This window comes from Episyrphus balteatus, chromosome 1 (genome assembly GCF_945859705.1).
Source record: "Episyrphus balteatus chromosome 1, idEpiBalt1.1, whole genome shotgun sequence".
Taxonomy (NCBI): domain Eukaryota; kingdom Metazoa; phylum Arthropoda; class Insecta; order Diptera; family Syrphidae; genus Episyrphus; species Episyrphus balteatus.
Window position 1 is genome coordinate 148,655,680 of NC_079134.1, and position 22,964 is coordinate 148,678,643.

At 29.6% G+C, this 22,964-nt stretch overlaps 2 protein-coding genes across 8 annotated transcripts in view; one reads left to right on the forward strand and one right to left on the reverse strand.

The window, feature by feature from the left end:
* Positions 1-22,964, reverse strand: part of LOC129906790 (peroxiredoxin-6-like) — a 261,543-nt gene that overhangs the window by 145,444 nt on the left and 93,135 nt on the right. The gene's annotated exons all lie outside the window — the stretch shown is intronic.
* LOC129906766 (F-actin-uncapping protein LRRC16A) overlaps positions 1-22,964 on the forward strand; it is a 169,320-nt gene that overhangs the window by 72,362 nt on the left and 73,994 nt on the right. For all 7 annotated transcript variants that reach the window (XM_055982672.1, XM_055982674.1, XM_055982675.1 and 4 more), the window contains exon 2: positions 15,959-16,056. In XM_055982672.1, coding sequence (XP_055838647.1) covers positions 15,959-16,056 — 98 coding nt within the window. The remainder of the gene's footprint in view (positions 1-15,958; positions 16,057-22,964) is intronic.

Genomic DNA, 22,964 nt, shown 5'->3' on the forward strand with positions numbered 1-22,964 from the left:
AAATTGAATGTTATAAAAATTTTATTATACTTTTTTTTTGTAAAAAACTTTAAAAAAAAATGTTTACTTTTGAAACTTCAAAATGCTGTATGTAAATTTTTAATAAAATTGTCTTGTGCTTTGATGAAATACATATATGAACTTTAAAATATGTCATTTTTTAAAAAACGGCAACGCAGTTTTGTTAGAATCAATAAGAGTATTACGTACACCAAATTTAATCGAAATCGTTAGAGCCGTTTTCGAGAAAATTGCAGTACCTCGAAAACGTTATATGGGAGATATGCGTTTAAAAAGAGATAATAAAAATTACATCTTCTTTTCATCTGTAGCATGTTTCAAGCAAATCCATCCATCCGTTTAGGCCCTAGCACAGACCGACGCACAGTGGAACGTCTAATACAAAATTCCGGACATTGGGTGAAAATTTTTTTTTCATTCTTGTGAATATTTTTTGTTTGTTAATCATAGAAAATTGTCGCTTCTCTCATAACCCACAAGTTATTTTTATCAAAATGTTTTGGTTTCCAAGATACAGAGTCTCAAGTGGGGACTATTTCACAAGAAAAAAAAAATGGTGTTTTTCTTAGAAATTTTCATACTCTTATATCTGGCTCATTTTTTAAGATATCTTCTTGAAATAAATTTTGCTGATAAGATACTGATATCTAAAATATATATTTAAGAAAAAAATCTTAAAATTATATTTCTAAATAATTCTAAAACACGTTTTTCTATAACCCTTTTTGAAAATTTCTCTTCAACTTTGAAAAGGCTTTTAAAAAAATGCTTACATATGCCCGCTTTCTTAGTAGTCTAGAATGAAAGCTTAATAGTTTTTGTGTAATATTTTAAAAAATTTGGATCCGACCGAATCCGACCCCGTTTTTTAGAGCACCATCTTTATAAATTTAACCCTTTAGATAGTATTTTTTCCTATCTGTAAAGGGGAGGGTTGGTGTTATTTGGCTAGCTTAAAGTGACATGGGGTAGTTTAAACCAAGAATATAACTACTGAATACATAACGTAGGGCAGATTGAACAAAAAAAAATAAAGAAAGAGTGAGTGAGTAAAAACAATTAATTTTTAAGCTTTTTTTAAGAGTAAAGCATTGTCAGAGCGACTAACGAACTGATGTAATTTTTTACGCTTATGTATTTTCTAACAAAATCTGGATAATAAAGTAGCAATCTAACTAAAGTTTAAATTAAAAAAAAATATATATATTTCAATTTCTAAAGCCCAGTATCCTGCTGAAGCGAAATGGAAATTTGTATAAAAAAACAGCAGAACGAAAAATTTTTTTATGCTTTTCGTTTCACAGCGCACGAGATTGACAAACGGCATTATTACCTGTACATACTTGGAAAGTTTTCAATAATGTTTCACTAATGTTTTTTCAGGTAAAATTCCTTGGTCCAAAAGAATTTTGCACCTTGTAAATTTTTATTTCTTCAAAATTATTTTCAAGTTTTAATTTATTGACATTATTTAATTTTGACTTTTGTTGCTGACTTTGGAGGCTTAGAAACATTTTCGTTTCGCTTCAGCAGCGTACTAGGTTAGCTTAAAATAAGAAAAAAAAATCAAATTGGTGGCTTCGAAATAAAATTTGTCTTACAAACAATTTGTTCTCTGAATTGTTTCTTGTTTAAGAAAATAAAATATATTTTTTTTTTGGTTTTTTGAAAAATTTAAACTCCAGTTTTTTGTTAAGAAATTTGTTCTAAAAATATGTACAATTTCATTTGTTCGTTCATTATATCATTCGTTGGTCGCTCTTATGTACATTGTACATTTTAATTTGCAATTTTAGCTACTTGTCTTTCATATTTAGCTGTACATAGCTTTATGATTTTTTGATAAATAATTTTAGTGTATAAGTTGGTATATCGTATTTTGTTTGCTTTTTTGTTTTTTTTTTTTTATGGAATCCATCATTTTCTTTTAATTAAATTTCCTTATTAAGTTGACAATATTTATATTTTATCGTATTTTTTATATTTATGTTGGTATTTTCATAATAGTACCAATTCATTTATAAATAACACATATTTACATAAGATAATCCTTTTTAAGCTATTTTTTATTCATAATAATTTTTTTTTGCAAATAATCGGTATTTTAAAAGACTGTTAAACAAATTATGTAAACGCTTTTTTTACTTAATTAATAAGACAATAACGTAAAGTATTCATTTTATGTGTAGTAAAATAAGGATTTGGTAGTTTTTGTATGTTAACAGCTATTTTAAGTAAAAAAAATTAAAGAACTAAAAATTTTTTGTGATTTTTTATTGGATTCAATTCTGTGATTTTCAAGAAGCAATATAGCGAAAACTGTTTTAGGATCCGTTCATTAGATCAGAAGTTACAGCCCCATGACCATTTTTTCATAGTTTCGATCCACTGTGCGACGGACGGCATGACGAAAACCACTTTTTTTATCTTCTCCATCATCGTAATGTTGGTTTTGATAGAAACATCGCATTTTTTTTTTACACGAAACCAATACTGGCCCTATAGGCTATAGAGCAAGCAAAAAGCAAACATTTTTTGTTACGATTTGCCGCCATAAAAAAATGTCATTTTCAACAGAAAGATTAAATGCCGAAAATTCGTGTCACCCAAAAGGTGCTTTTATCAAACATTCATGATTCCTTTGAGATGACTTAAGTAAGCTATAGCAAACCATGTCAAAAATAAGTCGATATTGTTTCTTAAAATTTTCAAATAATTTGTGAAAAGACAACAACGATTTTTTTCAATGTCTATAACACGATGTGAAAGTGTTATAAAGTGGCTTCTTTTGAAACACTAACAAGTAGGCAGTAAGTAAGTTTGTCGGGTGCGGTTGCCCTTAAAAAATGTTAAAAAAGCACTTTTAATTTAAATATAAAAAAATTTCAAAAATACAAAAAGGACAACTCTATTACGTCATTCTAAAAATGTATTCACCCTCGGCAATAAACATTATGATTTATGATTCCACCCGCTGCGTTCGATACAACTTTTTTACTCTCGAATCTCCTTTTTCATTTTATTTTTGAAATTTATTATTTGGTTTTAACAATTCCTCCTGCAAAGTTTATTGACTTATATTTCCGAGAGAAGGTCCTTAAAAATGAAAAAAAAAAAAAACAACCAAATCAGCATTCCTTTCCACAGCACATACACAATACTTTTGCAATTTCCCAATGTAATTCATCATAAAATAAAAAAAAAAATTAAAATGTAAACAAAAGCAAAACCCAGTGAAGCCCAAGAACACTTCACTATACCACAACACAACAAAATGCGATCTCATCCGATTGAAAGCAAGAGCATTTGAGTGTGTTTTCTCTCTCTTGAGAAACCACTGACCGGCATAAAAATGTGGCAAAGAGCCATTAATGGTTATAAACACATACACAAAATTCCCCCTTTCTCTTGGTTTTAGGTTTATGTTGCAGCGCCCAGCGGTAGCTGCCTCCTTTTGCAAATATATTATTCCTATAAAGACCTCTCTTTAAGAGTTTTTATAGCTTTTAAAAGGCAGCAGCCAGCAGTAGCCAAGTAAGCATCATATTTTTCAGATCATCGTATTAACCCAACTAAAATCCATAACTAGAGAAAGAGAGAGCAACAAGAAGGTGAATAATATTATTGCAAATCGAAACTGGGTTAACATTTGGCCTGCTTTTTTTTTTACGTTTTCGAGACTAAAAATAGAGCCGATACTTAGGGTCCCCCTTTTATACCTTGCCCCTGTTTGAATGCCACACATTCCGAACCAAACATCAGCCATCCAGTGAGTGAGTGGTTCTATTTCAAAGTTCAAAGTAAGAGCATAATGGAATGTTTACACCACAATCCACTAGTTTGTGTACGGTATTTGGGTTTTGTAACGGTGCACTTTTTTCCCCATCATTCAGAAAAGTACTTGAGAGGCCTTGCACTCTTCTATAAGCATGTTGTTAATTAGCAACACTTGAACGGAACTTGTTTAATAATTTGTTTTTTTGTTCACAAAAAAAAATTGAACCGAACAAGCTTCCTAACCCTTTCCACACGGAACAAGTGAGTAGCCAAGTGAGTCATTTGAAAATTTTATGGCCCATTATTTTTAGGCTAGACAAAGGATAGACGCATAGGTGAGGTACACTTAGACGTGACGTACGAAGAATACTTTACAAACGTGTTGGTATTTTTGTTCGTTTTTCAATATTTATTTGGTGGGAAGTGGAAATTTTCAAAACACTAAAAAGGGGAACACGCACAAAACAGAGAGAGAGAGAGATGAATAATGACTGATAGCTTCTTAACAGGGTTTTCAAGTTCAATGTTAACGCCGGCAAATTTGGTGTTATGGCGTCACGTCGTCGTTATTTTTGTTGTGTCAGCATAATGATTGACGTAACGGGTGGTTATTTATGATTTGTTTTTGTGAGTGAGTGACTGACCCTTTCATATAAAAAAATTTAAAAAAAAAGGTGAAACCAAAGTGGAATTTGAAAATATGATACTTCTTTTCATTTTACTTTAAGCTTTCACACTGAGTGAAATGAATATATAATAATTTGAGAACTGCTTATAAATAGGCATAGGTGCAGCAGGCAATTCTATTCGATATTTTTTTACTTTTCACTTTTTTTTGTTGTTGTTGTTGTTGTTGTTGTTGTAGTTTGATGGATTCAGTGGACTGATTGCACTTCCGCTGTTTGATATAATGACCGGAAATCATTGATATAATGCGACTGAGTTGTCGGAATATATTATACCTAATAGTTGAATGCATAACGCATCTTTTGCTTTTTGATATTGATGATAAATGTCATGGAAATGGAAAAAAGATTATGTTAATGTGGCTTAATGACGGTGTGATAGAAAGTCTGCTATTAATGCTTTGAAAAAAGACGCTTTTAGGTTTCTTTTTACCTATATGTTGCGTGTGCGTACTTATAATTTAATCTTACTTAAAAATAAGCGCACCTAGTTTGGCTGAAACATCTGGGCTTAATTTTCTCATACATAAGCAAAATGAAGATGGGATTGGGATAACTTTATTTAAAAAAATTTTACATTACGAGTTAAAAAAAACGCAGGTTTTTACGATAGTATTTTGATATTTCTTTTTTGATATTTCAATTCGAAGGTCGTTCATAAAAGACAAAGACTAAGCGAAAGATAGTCGGAATTCGGATTCAAATTAGAAATATTTTATTACAATGATTTGACATTATTTTTTTTTTTTGCTCAAGAAGATATAGAGCGACATTGTTTTCTAATTTTTTTTTTTTTTTTAATTCTATCAACAAACTATGAAATGTTGTATTGAAACATTTTTCTGATTAAGATGAAATTAATTCAAAATACTTGACAAAGTATTTATTTTAACTATTATCGATCATAATTACAAAAATCATTCGTAGAAAATGAAACCAAAAAAAATCTAGTTTTTGAATAGTGTATTTTAACTTATTTTTTTTTTTTAAATTATCAGCTATTAGAACGCAGAGTTTTTTAACTCATCAAAAAAATTTTGAAAAATAAAATGTTTGGATACTTTTTCTTATTTTGAAAATTTTGTATTTGTCTTTGGTTTATCTAAAATTAAGACGATATTTATTAATAAATTGTTCAAATAAACTCAAAGGGCCTTACTAATAATCAAATTTAAAGCTCGCTTTAATTTTTACCTTAATTCTACATATTTCACAATACCAAAAAACAATTTAATAGAAAGGTTAAAGGCTAACTCTAGGTTAAATTTTATAGTTGAGTTTCCCAACTATAATCGAGCATTAGCCTTTAACTCGACTATTAAATTGGTTTTTGGTATTGTGAAGTATGTAGAATTAAGGTAAAAATTAAAGTCAGCTTTAAATTTTATTATTGGTAGGGTCCAAAGTATTTTATTTTGCTCATAAAAAAGCAATTTGATGAATAAATCTGTAATTTAAGAGATTTATTTCAGGCATCTTCATTTTATTCTTTTCACCCATGGTTATAAAAATTTTCTAAAATATCGTTTTGATAATGTAAAAAAGTGCGCGCGCACTTTTTTACATTATTAAAACGATATTTTTTAACAGCATTTTTACAGAATTTTGATATACAGTATTTTGCCGTACAGAATTTTACAAAACAGAATTTTGCATGTCAGTATTTTGTTCATACAGTATTTTGGCGTACAGAATTTTGTATTTACAGTATAATGACGTACAGAACAGTGGCGTATCCAGAAAAAATTTTGGAGGGGGCTGGAAAATTTTACTAAAATTTTTTAGAGGGTAAATTTGCGAAAAAAAATTTCATTTCTTTTTATTAATCTTTGATCGAGAGTTAAACGCTGTGCTGCGGTACTGAAAGTGGTATAGTAGCATTATACTGCTCTCGACAGATTCGTACTACTGTCTCCTCCTTTCACATTCAGAGTACCTAGTGTTTTTTCAAAGCTCTCGTGTCCCAAACATTTTACACAAACAGCAAGGAGTTGAGTCATCCTTAAAAAAAAAATACTTTATTTCGTTCGAACTTTGTCATGTGCTGAATCCAAAACTGTTTACAGATTTATCCCTATCACGTCAAGAGTTTTTGAGCTATACTCTTCAATATTTTCGTTATATACGCCCATGTTCCACAATTCGATCGACAGTGAATTCAAATCACTTTTCAATTTCACGTGAAATGAAATATCAATATTCTTCATTTCGATCGGTTTCGAAAACTTCGAAATTGCTTCTAACTGTCAAAACTGAAGGATCTTCCATTTTTATTTTGTTTCTAAAGTGAAATTACTGCAATTGCAGATTCATTGAAAAAGGCCCCCAAATTCACGAACAGTAACATAGTGAATTGAATTCGATCAGAAAATCTAAATGAGTAAAAAAATGCAGAACGCCTATTTCACTTTCGGCAAGTGAATACGCAAAAAGTGGAATGCAGAACGTGAAAGTCTCAAAAACTAATTTTGAATGAAATTCTTTTTGATGTTTAATCCGAAATATATATGTATTTTTTTTCGTAATATGTTGCTGTTTCAATCCAAATCGGAAGCGCAAACTGCAATTTACTTAAAGAAACCTGCTGGCCACTTAGATTTTGAGATATCAAAAATTTCTATTTCCAATTTCTTTGAGAAAAATATTATTAAAAAAAAAATGTAAATATACTTAAGACGATCAAATACGGCGTTTTGAGATTGAATAAGAAGTTTTGCAATAGGGGTATTCACGACCCGGTTTAACAAAAAGGTGTAAAAATGCAAAATTTTGTTTTCTACTACCACAACTACAATAGACAAATTTTGCAATAGGGTTGGGGTATAGCTACGGTGACCATATTTCTGGAAGCGAAACCCGGGACAGTGGATCGTTTTGAAAATATTGATTTTTCAAAAAAAAAAAAAAAAAAATTTTTAAATGAGTTTTCATAATTTTTCTTTATTTTGATATCAAGATTTCCTAAACGATTTTATGGGAGCGTTTTTGTTGAAATCATTTAAGTCGTTTACGAAATCAGAGATCAAAAAAATGGTTTAATAATAATTCATATTTCATATATTTATAATAATAATGTCTGTTAATAACTTCTAAAAAAATATTTTTTTAATCAGAATCGGGACAGCTGTTTTTTAACATTTTAATTTTATTTTAAATGATTTTGAAAATGTATGATCTTTAACACAGCTTTTGACATGTCCTTAAAAGTTTTGAAACTTAAATGGGTTCTTTACTCTTCCATATGTTGTTCTTTATTCGAAAACATTTTACCTGGTGTAGCAACCTGACAAACAGAAGCTGGAACTAAATAATTGACGAACATTTAAATAAGACTAGCCTAGTCTAGAGGCGAAACGAAAATTTTCATACAAAACCAGCACAAAATTTTGCTTTTCGTTGCACAATACGCAGCTTAGGTAACGAAATTCTTACCTTAGAAAAATTTTTAAATTCCAGCCACTGTTTTCTTGTTTTCCGTACAAAGTATTTAAAATATTGAATACAAAAGAATACGGGACAATCACGGGACAAATTACAAAATACGGGACACTTATACATCCCGGGTTTCTTAAATAAAAACCCGGGACAAGCTGTAGAAATACGGGACAGTCCCGGGTAAACCGGGACGGATGGTCACCGTAGGTATAGCAAAAGTGTAAATGTGTAAAAAAAATTTTAGTCTGTATATTTGGTTGTTTTATTTTAAGAAAATGTTACACTTTTGCACTTTTACAACGATACAAGACCATTTGCATCGAATTGTGAATACCCCTAATAATTTAACAGTGATGTAATTGGAAGTCAAAATACTAAAAAAATGATCTAAAGAATTCTGAATTGGACTAAAATCCGAAAAACAAAAATTATCCCAACCCTCATCGTCAGCTTAGGCTCTTACTCAAACAAACCCAAACAGCTGTTTCAGAATTTGGAGGGGGCTCGAGCATCTATGCTGCCTCTAAATCTCTAAGATTTACGAACAAGTTTCAGTTAATCATGTAAATTATGATGAAATCAGCTAAATAAAAACATGATCTTGAAGGCTTGGGGGGGGCTTGAGCCCCCTGAGCCCCCCCCTCAATACGCCACTGGTACAGAATTATGGTCTTACAGTATTTTGACCCTACAGAATTTTGTCGTACAGAATTTTGACAAGCAGAATTATGACCCGCTCCCAAAATAAAAATAAAGAAAACGAGTAAAACTCTCAGTACGAAAAAAAAATATTTTTCTTTTACTGTAAAATGATCATGACTATTGAGAAATAGCCTTCAAAAACTTTAAAAATTCAAAAAAAAAATCATAGTAGGATGAAAACCATTGAAAAAGGAGGTGAATATGATAAAAATGAAAGGAAAAATAAATTAAAAGCGAGCCGAGCTCGGCAAGTGGGTGGGTTGAGTTTTTAATGGTAAAAAATGGTGTATCTCGATTTCCGGCAAAAATACAAGTCCTATGGAAAAAAATTGTATGGCAAAGTTGTAATAAAAAGCTCTACAACTTTTGTATAAACAATTTTTTCACATAACCTCAAAATTTAGGTGAAAAATTAAAAAAAAAACGATTTTTTGGTTTTTTATTTTTATCTTTTTCAAAAAAAAAAAGTTTTTTTCTACGAAATTTGGTGACAACTTACTTTATTATGTCTCAAATACACTGTAATTTATTTGATTTAAAATATTTATTTGTTTTGACTTAATATCAAAAAAATTCACGTGTCAAAATATCAGCTTTTTTGTCAAAAAATCGGTGAGTATTTTGTTCGTTGAAATATCTACTTTTAGATGGTAAAAGAAAAAATTTACATTACCTAGTACACTATAACTATAGTACATTTTCTCGGAAAATGCAAAAAATGAAAAAAGTTTGAATTCGAAAATTTTTTTTTATCATTAGCTGCGTTCCTTTGGAAATATTTATCTACTTTTTAGTACTTAAAACTACTTTGATCTACTTTGCTATACTGAAAAAGTAGTTCAAAGCAGCTTTAAGTACTAAAAAGTAGATAAATATTTCCAAAGGAACGCAGCTATTATTTAAAATGTTGGCCTATTTATTAAAATTTACACTTTTATTACTGAAAAACCGTAAGATTTCATGTTGCATTTATAAATCGTATGGTCTTTGAGTAATAAAGATTTAAATTTTTTAGTAATAGGAGTTGAATTTCACTTGAACTTTTTAGTTGAATTTTATTCAGTCACTCAGCATGAAACAGACGTAATTGTCATTATTACTTGCTCTATAGGGCAAGTATTGGTTTCGTGTCGAAAAAAAAATTTGAGGTTTTAATCAAAACCAACATTACGATTATGGAGAATTCCAAAAAAGTGGGTCTCGCAATTCCGTCCGTGCGTCTGTACGTCTGTGCGTCTGTGCGTCCATCTGTACACATTTCCACAGCCTAAACGGGTGGACGGATTTTCTTCAAACTTGGTACAGATGATTTTTATGGAATTCTGAAAGTTGGTTTTTTTTTGTTTTTTTATATCTCGTTTAGAACGTATACCTCCCATACAAAAAAATACGATATTGCGAATTTCTCGAAAACGGCTCTAACGATTTTGATTAAACTTTGTATACGTAATATTTAAAGCAGTGGAAATAAAACTGCATTTTTATTTTTTCTCAAAAAAGTCAAATAAAAAAAAAAATTTTTTTTTCATGCCCTAAATGTCGGCTCTTCCCCAATATCAATTTTTTTTTTAATTTTGAACAAGCTTATAAAATCTACAAGTAGACAAACATAAAAGTGCTTTAAACTGCAAGAGCAAGTACGTGCGACCCCAGTCGTGCATTTTATTTTTTTTTTTTTTCGTAGTGCTCTTCAATAACCGTATATCATAGCGTAATCCATTTGTAATTCTATCAAATTCTTAGAAATGCACAAAATTTTTTATTTAATTAAATATGTAGGTCCTTCGTTCAATTTAACTTTCATTCCATAATTGACATAGTTTTAAATTTTCCAAATCATTAAAATCCAAATAAAATATACCAACTGGAGTAATATAATTATCTCCTAATTTACTCATTTTCTGTTCTACATTTTTTATGTGTATTAAAATTATTAAATGAAGTATACAAAATTGTCATGACACATTTCTTCGTTTAAAAATTTTAATCACACCTATATGCAGCAGCAGGATTCATCACATCATAATAATATCCTCAAATGAGATGACATCTTTTTTTTTCTGAATAAAATGTGTATATCATTCTTTACAACGATGTGTGTCGAAATAATTATGATGCAGCTGGTACAACACAATATTATGTAGTTTCTTATTTTATTTTATTTTTTTCTAACTTTTTTAAAATAAAAGACAGAAAAAATAAAAATAATAGAGTTTTTATTTTAGAAAACCTCTTTCAATTTCTCCAGCATTTATATCAAAGGTTTTTTCCTTTTTTTTGTCCCTCTCTCTCTATTTTTGTAACAACTCTCATAGCCTTAGGATTTCCTCTACTTTTTCTTGTTTTTACACTCGTTTTGTTTGTTTCCTCAAAAGATGTCACTGTCGTCGTTGTTGTTTTGTAGGTAACGTTAAATTCTGATGGTTGTTCTGGGTGCTGGTGGTGTCCCAATTCCAAGTGCCTACAAAAAAATCACAAGTGCAATTGATGTTGTATTCTACTACCAACCAACAAGCGACCACGACGATGGCTCAACACAAGGCTCCACATATGCTGCTGCCTGGGTGACACAATTTCTCCTATATGGCTTCGTTTCGTCTATTTTTTTTTCCATCTACTCGTTACTCTGCATTTTATGTCGTGGCTAAGAGGTTATATGTACTTTTGCCATATGCCTACTGTGTGTATCTATGAGGCTTTGAGGTTCCTATACTCTTAACCAGTCTTTAATTCAACTAGATGACAACCGGCATATAGAGATACACGACAAACACAAATTGTTTCTTTTTTTTTTCTTCTTATTTTATTCATTTAGGGTGACCATCTTAAAATTTTTCTTAAGGATCACGTATTGGCTTAGAAATTTAAAAAAAAAAATTTTGATAGAAAGTAGGATTTTGACAGTCAAAAAGCTGAAATTTGTCTTCAAAGTTCAAGAAACTGCGAAAAATTAGTCAAAACTGCACACCTTTTAACAGTAAGTCGTTTCATTTGACCTAGACTTGTTGTTTAAGCTTTGCGGTTCATCTACTGTTGCTTCTACAGTTGCTTCTACTGTTTGCAACTTGCTGCATGATGATGGTGGTGCGGCTTGAATGGTATGCGGTTTTTCTAGCACTTGTCCATCAAATAGTATGACATGGTATCTTGAGGCTTTTACACAACCACAGTCCCTCTTTTGTAAGATCAAAGCAAAGTAAGCTTTGAGTTAATACTTTACATCAACACACAACAAACTATATAGTATAAAAGAATTACTTAAAGAGGGCACGTTAGGTTGTGCATTTTATTTATTTTTATTCAAAGTCTCTGACCCCATCAAGAAAAAAATTAAAAAAAAAAAAGGTTTATACTGCAGATGCAATTTTCTATATGGTTTGGTGTAATGTACAATAATTGCAACATTTGTCACTTTAAAAAAAATTAACATCTCTTATTCTTTTGGCGGCTTGTTTTGTATATGTCTTTAAGAAATGGCCACTTGACGAAGACACTTTGAGACAACAAAGACATCAAACAAATTATATTAATGTAACAGGTTGCGCAAAATGTGTTTTCATTTTATTTAAAAAGCTTCGAGTCTTTTTAGCTTTTCTTAGTTTTTCTTTGATGTATTTAAATGGTGTGGAATTTCTTATGAGGACAACAAAAAAATGAAAAAAAGAAAAGTGTTAATATGAGGTGTTTCAAAAGTTGTTATTCTATTTAGTGATTATTTGAATTTACATTTTAGAGATTTGACGCCTTTTAAGAGTTTCTTATCTTAAATCTCTTTAAAACAGAAACTTATAAAACAGCGTTAAAAATATTCTTAAGTGATTCTAATGGAAAACACAACCACACACAAAAAGAAGTTCTGACATGTGAGTTCTTTTTGAGTTTATCTAGAAAACCTGACGTGATCGAGTAAAACGGACTTCGGATTCAGTTTCAGCGATAAAAAAAAAACATATGATTAACATAGTCGAACCCCCAGGTCAGAACTTTTTTTTGTGTTGCTGTGTTAGAACTGCCAGATGTCCAGATTTCACCGTTACAGTCCCGAAATTTAGACCCTGTCCTGATATCTGTCCCGATTTACAAAATGTCCCGATTTTGTCCCGACATTCCGTTTCTTTATCAGTCTTTGTTCGAAACCTTTATGGAGAAAAGAAATGAGACTCGTGATATTGAATAACTGTAACAGTTTTATGTTATTTCCGACATCTCAAGGGATTAAGATATTTTGTATTTCAATGCCAATAGTATTTACTAGACCTTAAGATCTTGATTTAAACTTCTTAACAAAATTGCAACAGTTTTGATCAATCAGGAGCTAATGTTAAAATTCAATTAAAAGTAAACAATATTAGACTTTACCCTCATAAGAAACATGTTTTATGACATTTTTTGTCAAGAAGTTCACAAACATTTAGGAGTAAGTCCTATGCATGGGAAAGTTTGTATTTTACTATTTTTTACTTGCGATATACATAGGTACTATACATATATCAAGTTATGCATTCGTACAAAAAAAAAAGTTAAGATAACATTTTTCCATGACATTACAATGGTAGAGAATGCCAAAAAAGTGGGTCCCGTCAGTCTGTCAGTCTGTCTGTAAACAAAGCTACAGCCTAAACGGATGGACCGATTGATGTCAAACTTGGTATGTAGCCCTATTTAGCGACTCTCCAGAGGGGTTTTTGGAATTAATTTTTTTGGACCAAAAATAACCGTACCTGCCATAGGACCAATTTTTTCAAATCGGATTTTCTGCAAAACTGCTTTTTACATTTCAACGAAATTTTTTATACAAAAGCATTTATATACTTTGAATATAAGCCAAAAATAAAATTTTGAAAAAAATAATTTTTGGATTTTTAAAAAAAATTTGAAAATTTTTTTTTGAAAAATCAAATTTTCGAAAACGAGACATTGAATTTTTTGAAATTTTGTTTTTGGATGTTGATTAGTGATTTCTACAAAATTGCATACCAATTTTATTTTAAAACTTTTTTTTTCAAAAAATTATTTATAAAAAATTAGTTTTTTTAAAAAACGGCTCTAACGATTTTGAAAATTTTTTTTCTAAAAATGCACCTTAATTTATCAAATAAAACTGCATACTTGTTTTGAGGGGCGATTTGATTTCAGACATTGTTTTATTTTTTTGAAAAATGAATTTTATATTTTTTTATTTGCCCCAATAAAAAAAAATGTGAAAATGAAAAAGTTAAGTGCGACAGTCACACGAAGTACTTCACTTGCGCCTTTCCCGAACCGCAACACAAATCTTTTAACACAATTTCTAAAAATTAAAATTGTATGAACATAAAAAGAATACTCGTATTCTTTTAAAAACATAAAAAACATAGTCTATTATTTATTTTCGTTGTTTAACTTTAAACAACTGCTTAAAAAATTTGGAAAATGTGTTCAAAAACCTTGTTTGTAGTTGTCCTATAGCGTTCAAAATTGTGTCTAAGTATAGATTGTCTTAACTTTGAAGAGTGTGATACTTATTTTTTATTAAATGAAGCATATTTCCCACAGTTTGAAAAAAGTTAAGCAGTATTTAAGTAGGCAAAAATCTAAGAAATATGCCTGATAATTTCTTCAAGAAACAACACAAAATTTATCAAAAATAACCTTATAAAAATCAAATCAGCTCTAAACAACAGTAATGTATATTTTTTTTACAATTGAGTCGTTATGGGTAATTTAAAGTGGTGTAAGTCACATTTTCCTTGATATTCAAAAAAATTTCATTTTTTTTTAATCAAACGTACATACATAATTTTAAAAAAGAGGATAAAGAGGAACTAAAATATCAAAAAGGGTTATATTTTAACAATTTTTAAAAAGTGTCAAGTCAATTGGGTGAAAAAAAAGAGCAAAAACGCCTCTTTAGAGGCGCAAAGGTAGCCCTGGTCCCGACTTTTGAGACCGTTGCAACAACGCGTTGTCCCGACATTAATAAAATTTTATCTGGCAGCCGTATGCTGTGTAATTAAAATTACATTTTTTTTTTTGTTTCTTCAAAAGTTAAAATTGAAATCTAATTTTCTTTTAACAGTAGTCAGGATTTTATCATTTAAAAGACAGAATACTGAAGAGAACTCAATTATTTTCATATGATTTTTTTTTTTTGACAATTATGTATTATAATAAATTAAAATTTACACGGTCACTGTGGCGTATGCGCAACATTTTTTTTTTTTTAAACAATACTATACTTATTGGAGAGTTTTTTCTCAAAAAAACAATATTTTTTTATTTCAATACATTCATCTAAGCTGTAAACCAAAATCGAAAACAATATTTTATACCCTACATGATTTTTTTTTCGCAATGTGAAAAAAAAGAAAAATTTCTTTTTAGCAAACATTCTGAGTAAGAGTATACATTTAAGACCGAATCCTCTAAACTAACTGAAATGTGGGGAAAAACGGTCTAAGTCAACCTATGGTCAAAATTAAAAAATTCGTAAAATTTACTGAGTACTATCTGAAGATATTACTTACTCCAATTAATACAGATTTTATTTAGCACTGAAATATTGTCTTCAATCTACAAATATTTTCTCAAAAAAAAAAAAATAATAATAATAACTTTTACATTTGGGTCATCATTACAATTTGCTTGAAATATTCCAAAACATACATAGATGAAACAAAAATTATATTGTTGGAATATTTAAATAGAAAAAAAAATAGAAAATCATAAAATACTTTTTCCAAACAAGAAGAAAAAAAACATAAAACAAAACAAAAAAATCCCTAACGACAACATTTATGTTGTGTAGAAAACAAACAATTTAGTTTCGCTCGATAAATAATAAAATCATTTCCATGCTCGTTTCTAAACTAAGTTGACTTGGTTATGGATATGTATTGTATAGTGCTTACATATACAAATGCTGATTCATTTACAACTCACGCATCATTTCCACTTGGATTTGAAAAGCCTACTTCAAAACTTTGCGTGAATAGTAAAACAATGATAAAATAAATTCCGTTGTTTTAATATCATCCAAGTTTAATATTTAATGATGTATAGGTTCATAAATAAAAATTGCCATATCGAAGAAAGACATTTCTACATTATTATTATGTGAAAAATAATGGGCAAATAGTTTTTGTTTATATGTATAGTAATTGAGAAGTTTATTTTACCAAATCTATATTTTATTTCGTGATTTGGACACAAAAGTTTTTTAAAAGTTTTTGATTTTTGCAAAATATTAAATTAACCTACAAATATATAAAATTAAAAACTCAAATTAATAATTTTACAAATTTTTAATATTAATTTATAACTTTAATTTGTTATTTGTTTTTTATATATAATTGCAGAAAGCGTCAAATCCATTTTGGGACGACACACAAAAATTTTAGTAAAGTATATGGTGAAACTAGAAACGAAAGGAGACAAAACAGAAAACCGTGTTTTGGTAAGTAAAACTTTATCAAAAGTATACAAAATAATTTAAAAATTTTCAAAACTCTGTTGTTTATTGAAATATATTAATTTTACAAAACAAAACTTTGAATGTGAAATTTCATGAAAAAAAAAACTTTTTCGAAGCAACTACAAATTCACTATTCTCTTAAATTTTTTAAAGAGCCAATGTAAATTGCCTGAAGGATTGTTTCAATTTTTTTTTAAATTATCGGTAATATTGTATATTATCTACCCCTTTTTAACTTTTAAAAAGATTGAAAAATTGAAAGCAAAGAATAACTAATAAACAAATTGTTTCCCCTAAGCCCTAATTTTTCATTTGTCAGTTAGACTATCAGAAAAATAAATTGTCAATTGAAAAAACTTTTATTCTTTGGAATAAGCTCTAACTGAGATTTATTTGACTATTGAAAATTTAGCCCTAAAAGAAATAAAAATAAGAGAAACAAAACTTTTCGATTTTCCAGAAAAGTAACAGTACTTGAATGCTCACAATCACAAGGATAAATTCTACGATATTACATTGTTCCTTTTTTACCCTCAAAGTTGAAAAAAAAAATAAATAGGTAAATAAATAATTTAATTCATTTATTTCTAGTATTACCCAACCTTTTTTTAAGATAAATGATTTAAACCTTTAAGAGTTTCTTTGGAAGTCGGAAGTTTTTGTATACATTATTCAAAAATCATCGACAAAATGTTTTTTAGGGGAAAAAAAATCAATTCAAATAGATAAATAATTTTAAATAATAGCTCAACTATTCATTGTTCTCATGAAAATGAAGTAGAATATTAAAATATTAATATAAAACAAATTCTGTTCCTTTCGACAATTGAGAAGTTTTACAATAAAGTTAAACAATAAAATAAACAAACATTAAAACACGTCAAGGTCTTTGTTTGAGATAAGCGATGAAAGCGATTTTTAAATTAATTTTTGAAGTTAAAACTTCTTTACTATCGTAGTGATTTGAAATACGATTTCTAAACACTTTATATCTTTTGATCTAGAACACATACAAATTAACTTTAAATTTGGTACGCATGCTGATAATATTACCTTTCATTTGATACGTACATGCGTGCGTGCTCTACAAGTTACAAAATCTTAAATTGAAAAAAACTTGAAAAAGTCCTAAAAACACCTGAGGAGATCTGTTGCCGATGACCAGCCAACTGTGTAGAAAGTACTGAAATCTCAGTTTTGACATGGTTGGCTTTTAAAAATTCTTAATTTTTCTTGTAGGCATGGTACAAATGATTGTAGTGTCATATAAAAGGTGAAATAATAAGCTTTCAGATGATATACAATTTGTAATAAGTTGTCATTTCAAAAATTGATTTAATGGAGTAAAAAGAGAAAGGTTGTTTTTTTTTTTCTTTTTTGATGAAAACTGATTGGGTTAAAAAAAATTCTATCTCTTTTTGTAGATGTTGTATAGACATGGTCGGGATAATTATTTTGAGCTGAAACTATAAGCTTTTAGATGATATAAAACTATTGTTGGTTGTCTAATAAAAAAAAATGAATTTAAAGGTGATGGAATAAAAAAAAGGTAGATTTTTTCGATTTTTGTTTTTGCAACAAAAATGATTTTTTAAGGTTTCACTTTTACCACGTGTGAAATGCACACATGAATTTTTTGTTTACAGAATCTACGAATCTATTAAAATTTTTTTTTTCTTTGACTAAAAGTTCTCAAAACATTGGTAGCTTCTATAATAAAAAAGTCTAATTAGCTATTAAAAAAAAATTTTTTAATTCTTTTTTTTTTTTAGTGCAAACTTGTTTTTAGAAACCATTTTCTTGATTTCAGTAAACCAATCAACTGATTTCTATGGAAACGTCAAAACAAAATATTTTTTTTTTTTGAAAAATCTTTTTTTAAGAGTTTTGGTGAATTTTTATGAAAAATAAATAACAACAAAATTTCTAGCTGTTTTTCTCAACAATTCGTATTATCATTGTAATTTCAAAATCTGTCCTTATTCCTAAAAAACCATTAAGTGTTGGTCTTTTTCTTTTATAGCTCTGAGCAAATCTCTTAGCAATCAGAGCGAGTTTCGACAAACAATTTTGTGCTTCGATATATCTGAGACAAAAACAAAAAATTCTGGTAGATTTTTCGCTCTAAAGTTTTAAATCGTTCTTCAGTGATAACCACCAACCATTTTTGAGCTAAACTCTCTTTTAATACTTTTTTTCAAACGATGAAAGTAAAAAATAAATTCAATCCAATCTTCACAAGGTACATAACTTTGGAGTGTTTCTAAAGTAACAGTGCAGTAATTTATTTCAATTTATCTACAAAAAAAAAAAAAAAACTCCAAAAAGCTTTCAAACTACTTACTCTTAGATGATTATTGTAAGACTTTTATCACTGAAATACAACTTCATAAGTTTCGAAAAATTGCTTGTTTTATCTACCTCCCAAAACCATAAATATCTTTCAAGTATAATTAGTTTTCATTTAGAAAAAGCAGTTACGTAGTACCTACCTACTCGTCGTCGTGTACCTAGACTAAATCCTCGATTCGAGTATTAGTTTTCATCTCTGCTTCAATAAATCCGCATTAACTCCTTTTAAATACCTACAAAACCAGGTGAAATGTTAAAACAATTTTCCATAGAGTTTAAGTTTATTTGTTCGTGAAGGCAGAAAATCTCTCTCTCTCTCTCTCAAAAACTTACAGGAAAATACCTTAGAAGGTAGCTTTACCTTCACTTTACCTTCCTAGACTCTTATGAAATTCGAAGAAGAAATAACTTTTCATCGTATAACATTGCGTTGCGTTGTCGTCGACGTCCCCTAATAATAAAACCAATACTTTTTGCTTTTGTGTGTGTGTGTAGTTCTCCCTTGCAAAGCATTCAAATGGAAAAATGTTTACGTAAAAGCATAATCCTTGAAAAAGAGTCCTTTCATTTAAGGCTCGGCTCAACTCCACTCAGGACTCAGCACTACAACATAGTATTTATTGGTGAAAAAAGGTGAAAAATTGCACTTAAATAAGCGTTTTTTTCCGGGGAAATGGAGGAGGATGTTCAAAAATCGTTTCAAATTACCGTTAAATAAGGAGTTTTTTTTTCATTTGAGGAATGTACCTGTGTACAATTTTCAATATGAAACAGTAAAAGAGTCCTTCTTTTTTTCTATTAAATTAAATTAAATTAAATTGTAACTGATATTTCTGATATCTCTGTTTGATTTTTTTCTTTATTTTTGTGTCCAATTTAAGTTTAAGTGCATTGAAATGAAATTCAATTTAATTTAATTTAAATACATTTCCCAATCATTTTACGAATGCAATAAGTTCAGAAAAACTTTTTTTCAAACTTTCATCATAAAAAGAAGAAGAAAATAATGAAAAAAAAAAAAAAAATCAACAACATAGAAGGATTATTTTCACAACTTGTCCCTTGATCCTTTCGAATCATATTGTTGTTGTTGTTGGGTTTGTCAAAAGGCGACGATGATACTGATGAGGAATGATAAATATTTTCTAAAGAATTTTCTATTTAACAAAGAGTCACTAGTTAAGAGGGTTTCTTCTATTTTCTGGGCAGGCAGAAAATCGAAGGTGTTTGGGGGGCGTGTTGAACTTTTCATAGAATTTGTGAAGAGGGATGAACAACGGCTCCCTCTATCCTCCTAACCATTCCTAATACAGAAACCCTCTTTGTGTCTGTTGCCTTGTCAGCTTCCAAGATTTAGATTCTCTATTCTTGTTTTTTTTTTTTTTTTCTCTAAGAATACTGAAGGAAGTTTTCCAAAGCTGTGTGAAATTTATGTTTTCATTTAATTTTCGCATTGATTTATTATATTTATGGAGGTTAATTAGTGTTTTTTTTTTCAATTTATATCAATAAAATTGTGATGGGAAATAAATTCTATGCGGACCACGTTTTTACGGAAATTACCTTTGTGTTGAGAGAAAAATGTAAGTTGACATGCGATAGCGTGTTGATTTTATCAATTAGCAAAGAGCGCGTAAAATTACAACGATGACACTTCGAGGTTATATTTTTTGCAAAAAAAAAAAAAAAAATAGTTTCAAGTCAATGAGTGTTGAGAGCTCACATTGAGAATATAATGTTGACAATTTGGATTATTGTTTGTTGAATTATTAATCAGAGTTGGTGCAATTATTTTGATGAGTCGTTTAGAAAAATTGACACCAAGTGGGAAGAACTATTTAACAAAGTGATAACGATTTATTTTTCGTATCGGAATTTTATGTTGCATTAAATTAAATGAATTTTCATTGATTTTATATCAATTTTTTATGGGTCAACTATGTTTTAAAAGGTTTCAGTTTTAGGTCGGCACACGGGTGCGAATTCGACAGGATAAAAATAAAAAAAATACGATTTTTCAAAAAAGTGGTCACAAAAAAGTCTCTTTATAATGGTGATAATATTTTTTTTCCGAATTGTGAATACAATATTCGAATTCCTCGGAATACTCTACATCAGTTTCATACTCGATTCTCTATAAAATATTGTGACCGAAAAAAGTTCTAGCGACATGAAAAAGTATAAACCAAATTCGCACCCATGTGCCTATCACGTCACAAAAAAGAAGTGTGCCTACAGAGGGTTAAACACATTGGAAAGTCAGCAACTAATCTAAAAAAATACAGAGAACTACTTAGCAACGCTATGCAAACACTGAAAAAAACACTAAAAATTCTAATTTTTCAATCGAAATGTAAAATATTTCATAGAGTAGGATTGCCGAGTGTTTCTTCGAATTTAAGAGATGCCATCCGATATTTGTAAGGTAGAAGTGGATGTCATCAAAAATCTGTTTCAGCCATTAGTTTTTTCAAATATCATACGTTTCGACTGAAAAAATAGTATTTTAGTGTTGTTTTTTTTTGCATTTGCGTAGTGTTGCCGAGTACTTTTTTTTGTATTTTTTAAATGTGACAATTTAAAATAGGGTTGACACTAATTTTTCATTTTCATTATCAATTTACTCGTATCTTTTATTTGACACCAATTTTAAGCTCTATAGCTAATTAGTTCGAAGAAACTTAAACATAATTGTCATTTGACTTTTTTTTCAGTGCCAGATCTCTATATTTAAGTACAATCATTGCCCCTAATAACACGGTCTTACAAAAGGACGGTCTAGGTTCCTATTTCTTATGAACTTTGCTGAAAACTAAAAAAAAAAAAACAGAGTTCATTTTCGCACATTTTAGTGAAGCTTTTAATAAATAAATAAATTAAAAATTCTTGGATTTAACCAAATTTTGTAGCTTGGCCTCAATCAAGGGGCACGGTAGTGTATTTACAGGAAACAACTCAGGCCAATTTCGACCCCCCTCTAACTTCCACACCAAAGATGCTAGAAATTTTGCAACATTTGTTGAGCTGGTCAAAACCAAACTCCTCACAAAATTTAGCTTCTTACGATGAGTAATTTCTGAGTAAGTAGTAAGGGCTTCAAAAATCGCAAAAATCTTAACTGACTCACTGACAGATCATCAAAATTATGGAGAACTTCCCGCTATATCGTAGAAACTTGAAATTTTACACGGTGATAGGACTTGTGGTGTATACAAAGGGAAAAATTTGAGATTTTCAATCTAGGGGGCGTGGCATCCGCCCATTTCTGCTGAATTTTCATCAAATATTATAGAGCACTTCTGATTATCGTAGAATCTTGAAATTTGGTAGAATGGTAGAGATGGTAGTTAATACAAAGGAAAAAATTTTTAATTTGAGAATTTTAGCCAGGGGGCGTGGCAACCGCCTATACCTGGCACAAAAAGTACTGAGATGTGAAAGTGTACCAAGTTCTAAAAATTGGGTTAAAATTCGTATCAATAAAATTTTGATTGTTAACTTGGCAATTTTTTAAATAACTTCAAAAATCGGTAATTAAAAGAAAAATTGTAAAGAGAACAATCAAAATTTTATTGATACAAATTTGAACTCAAACTTTAGAACTTGGTACACTTTTACATCTCAGTACTTTTTGTGCCAGCTTAATTTCAACATAGAAGAACTTGGCTCTTTTTTTAAGAGTAATGTTTTTGTTGTGATCTTATTTACAGGGGTTCTATTACCTAATACGAAACTAGCGGCAAGTCAACGATACTGAAGTAAACGATAGTCACGAGAAAGAGCGATTATGTAAAACGAGAAAGTCGTTTGGCCAAACTCAACCGAAAAATATACTTTTTTTGAGGCTCAGATGAATTCTACCAGCAAACGCAATAATATTATGACAGCTTAACGAAAACGAAAGTTAAACGATAGGTAAATGGCAGTCGTAAAGATTAACGAGTACCGTTGAAGAAAAACGATTATCGTAATACGTAGTCCGATTTTAACGAAAACGAAGTAGTTTCAACGATAACACAGCCACACAAAAAAATATAAAAGTTCTGACCTGGGGTTGCGACTAGGTTTTTCATATAGTTTTTGGGTCGCTGAAACCGAATCCGAAGTCCGTTTTGCTCCATCACGTCAGGTTTTCGAGATAACCTCATAAAATGTCACGAAAACAAAATTTTTTTTTCTCTGATCTGGATGTGCGAATATGTTAATCATATAGTTTTTGGATCGCTAAATCCAGAATTGAAGTCAATTTTGCCCTATCACGTCAGGTTTCTGAGATATCCTCAAAAAAATCTCAAAACCAAAAAAACAAAAGTTCTGATCTGGGGTTGCGACTAAGTTTCTCATATAGTTTTTGGGTCGCTGAAACCGAATCCGCAGTTTATTTTGGCGTATCACGTCAGGTTTTTGAAATATCCTCAAAAAATGTCTAAACTAAAAAAAAAAGTTCTTTTCTGACATTTTTTGAGGGTATTTCAAAAACCTGACGTGGAACGGCAAAATAGAGTTCGGATTCGGTTTAAGCAACCCAAAAACTATAC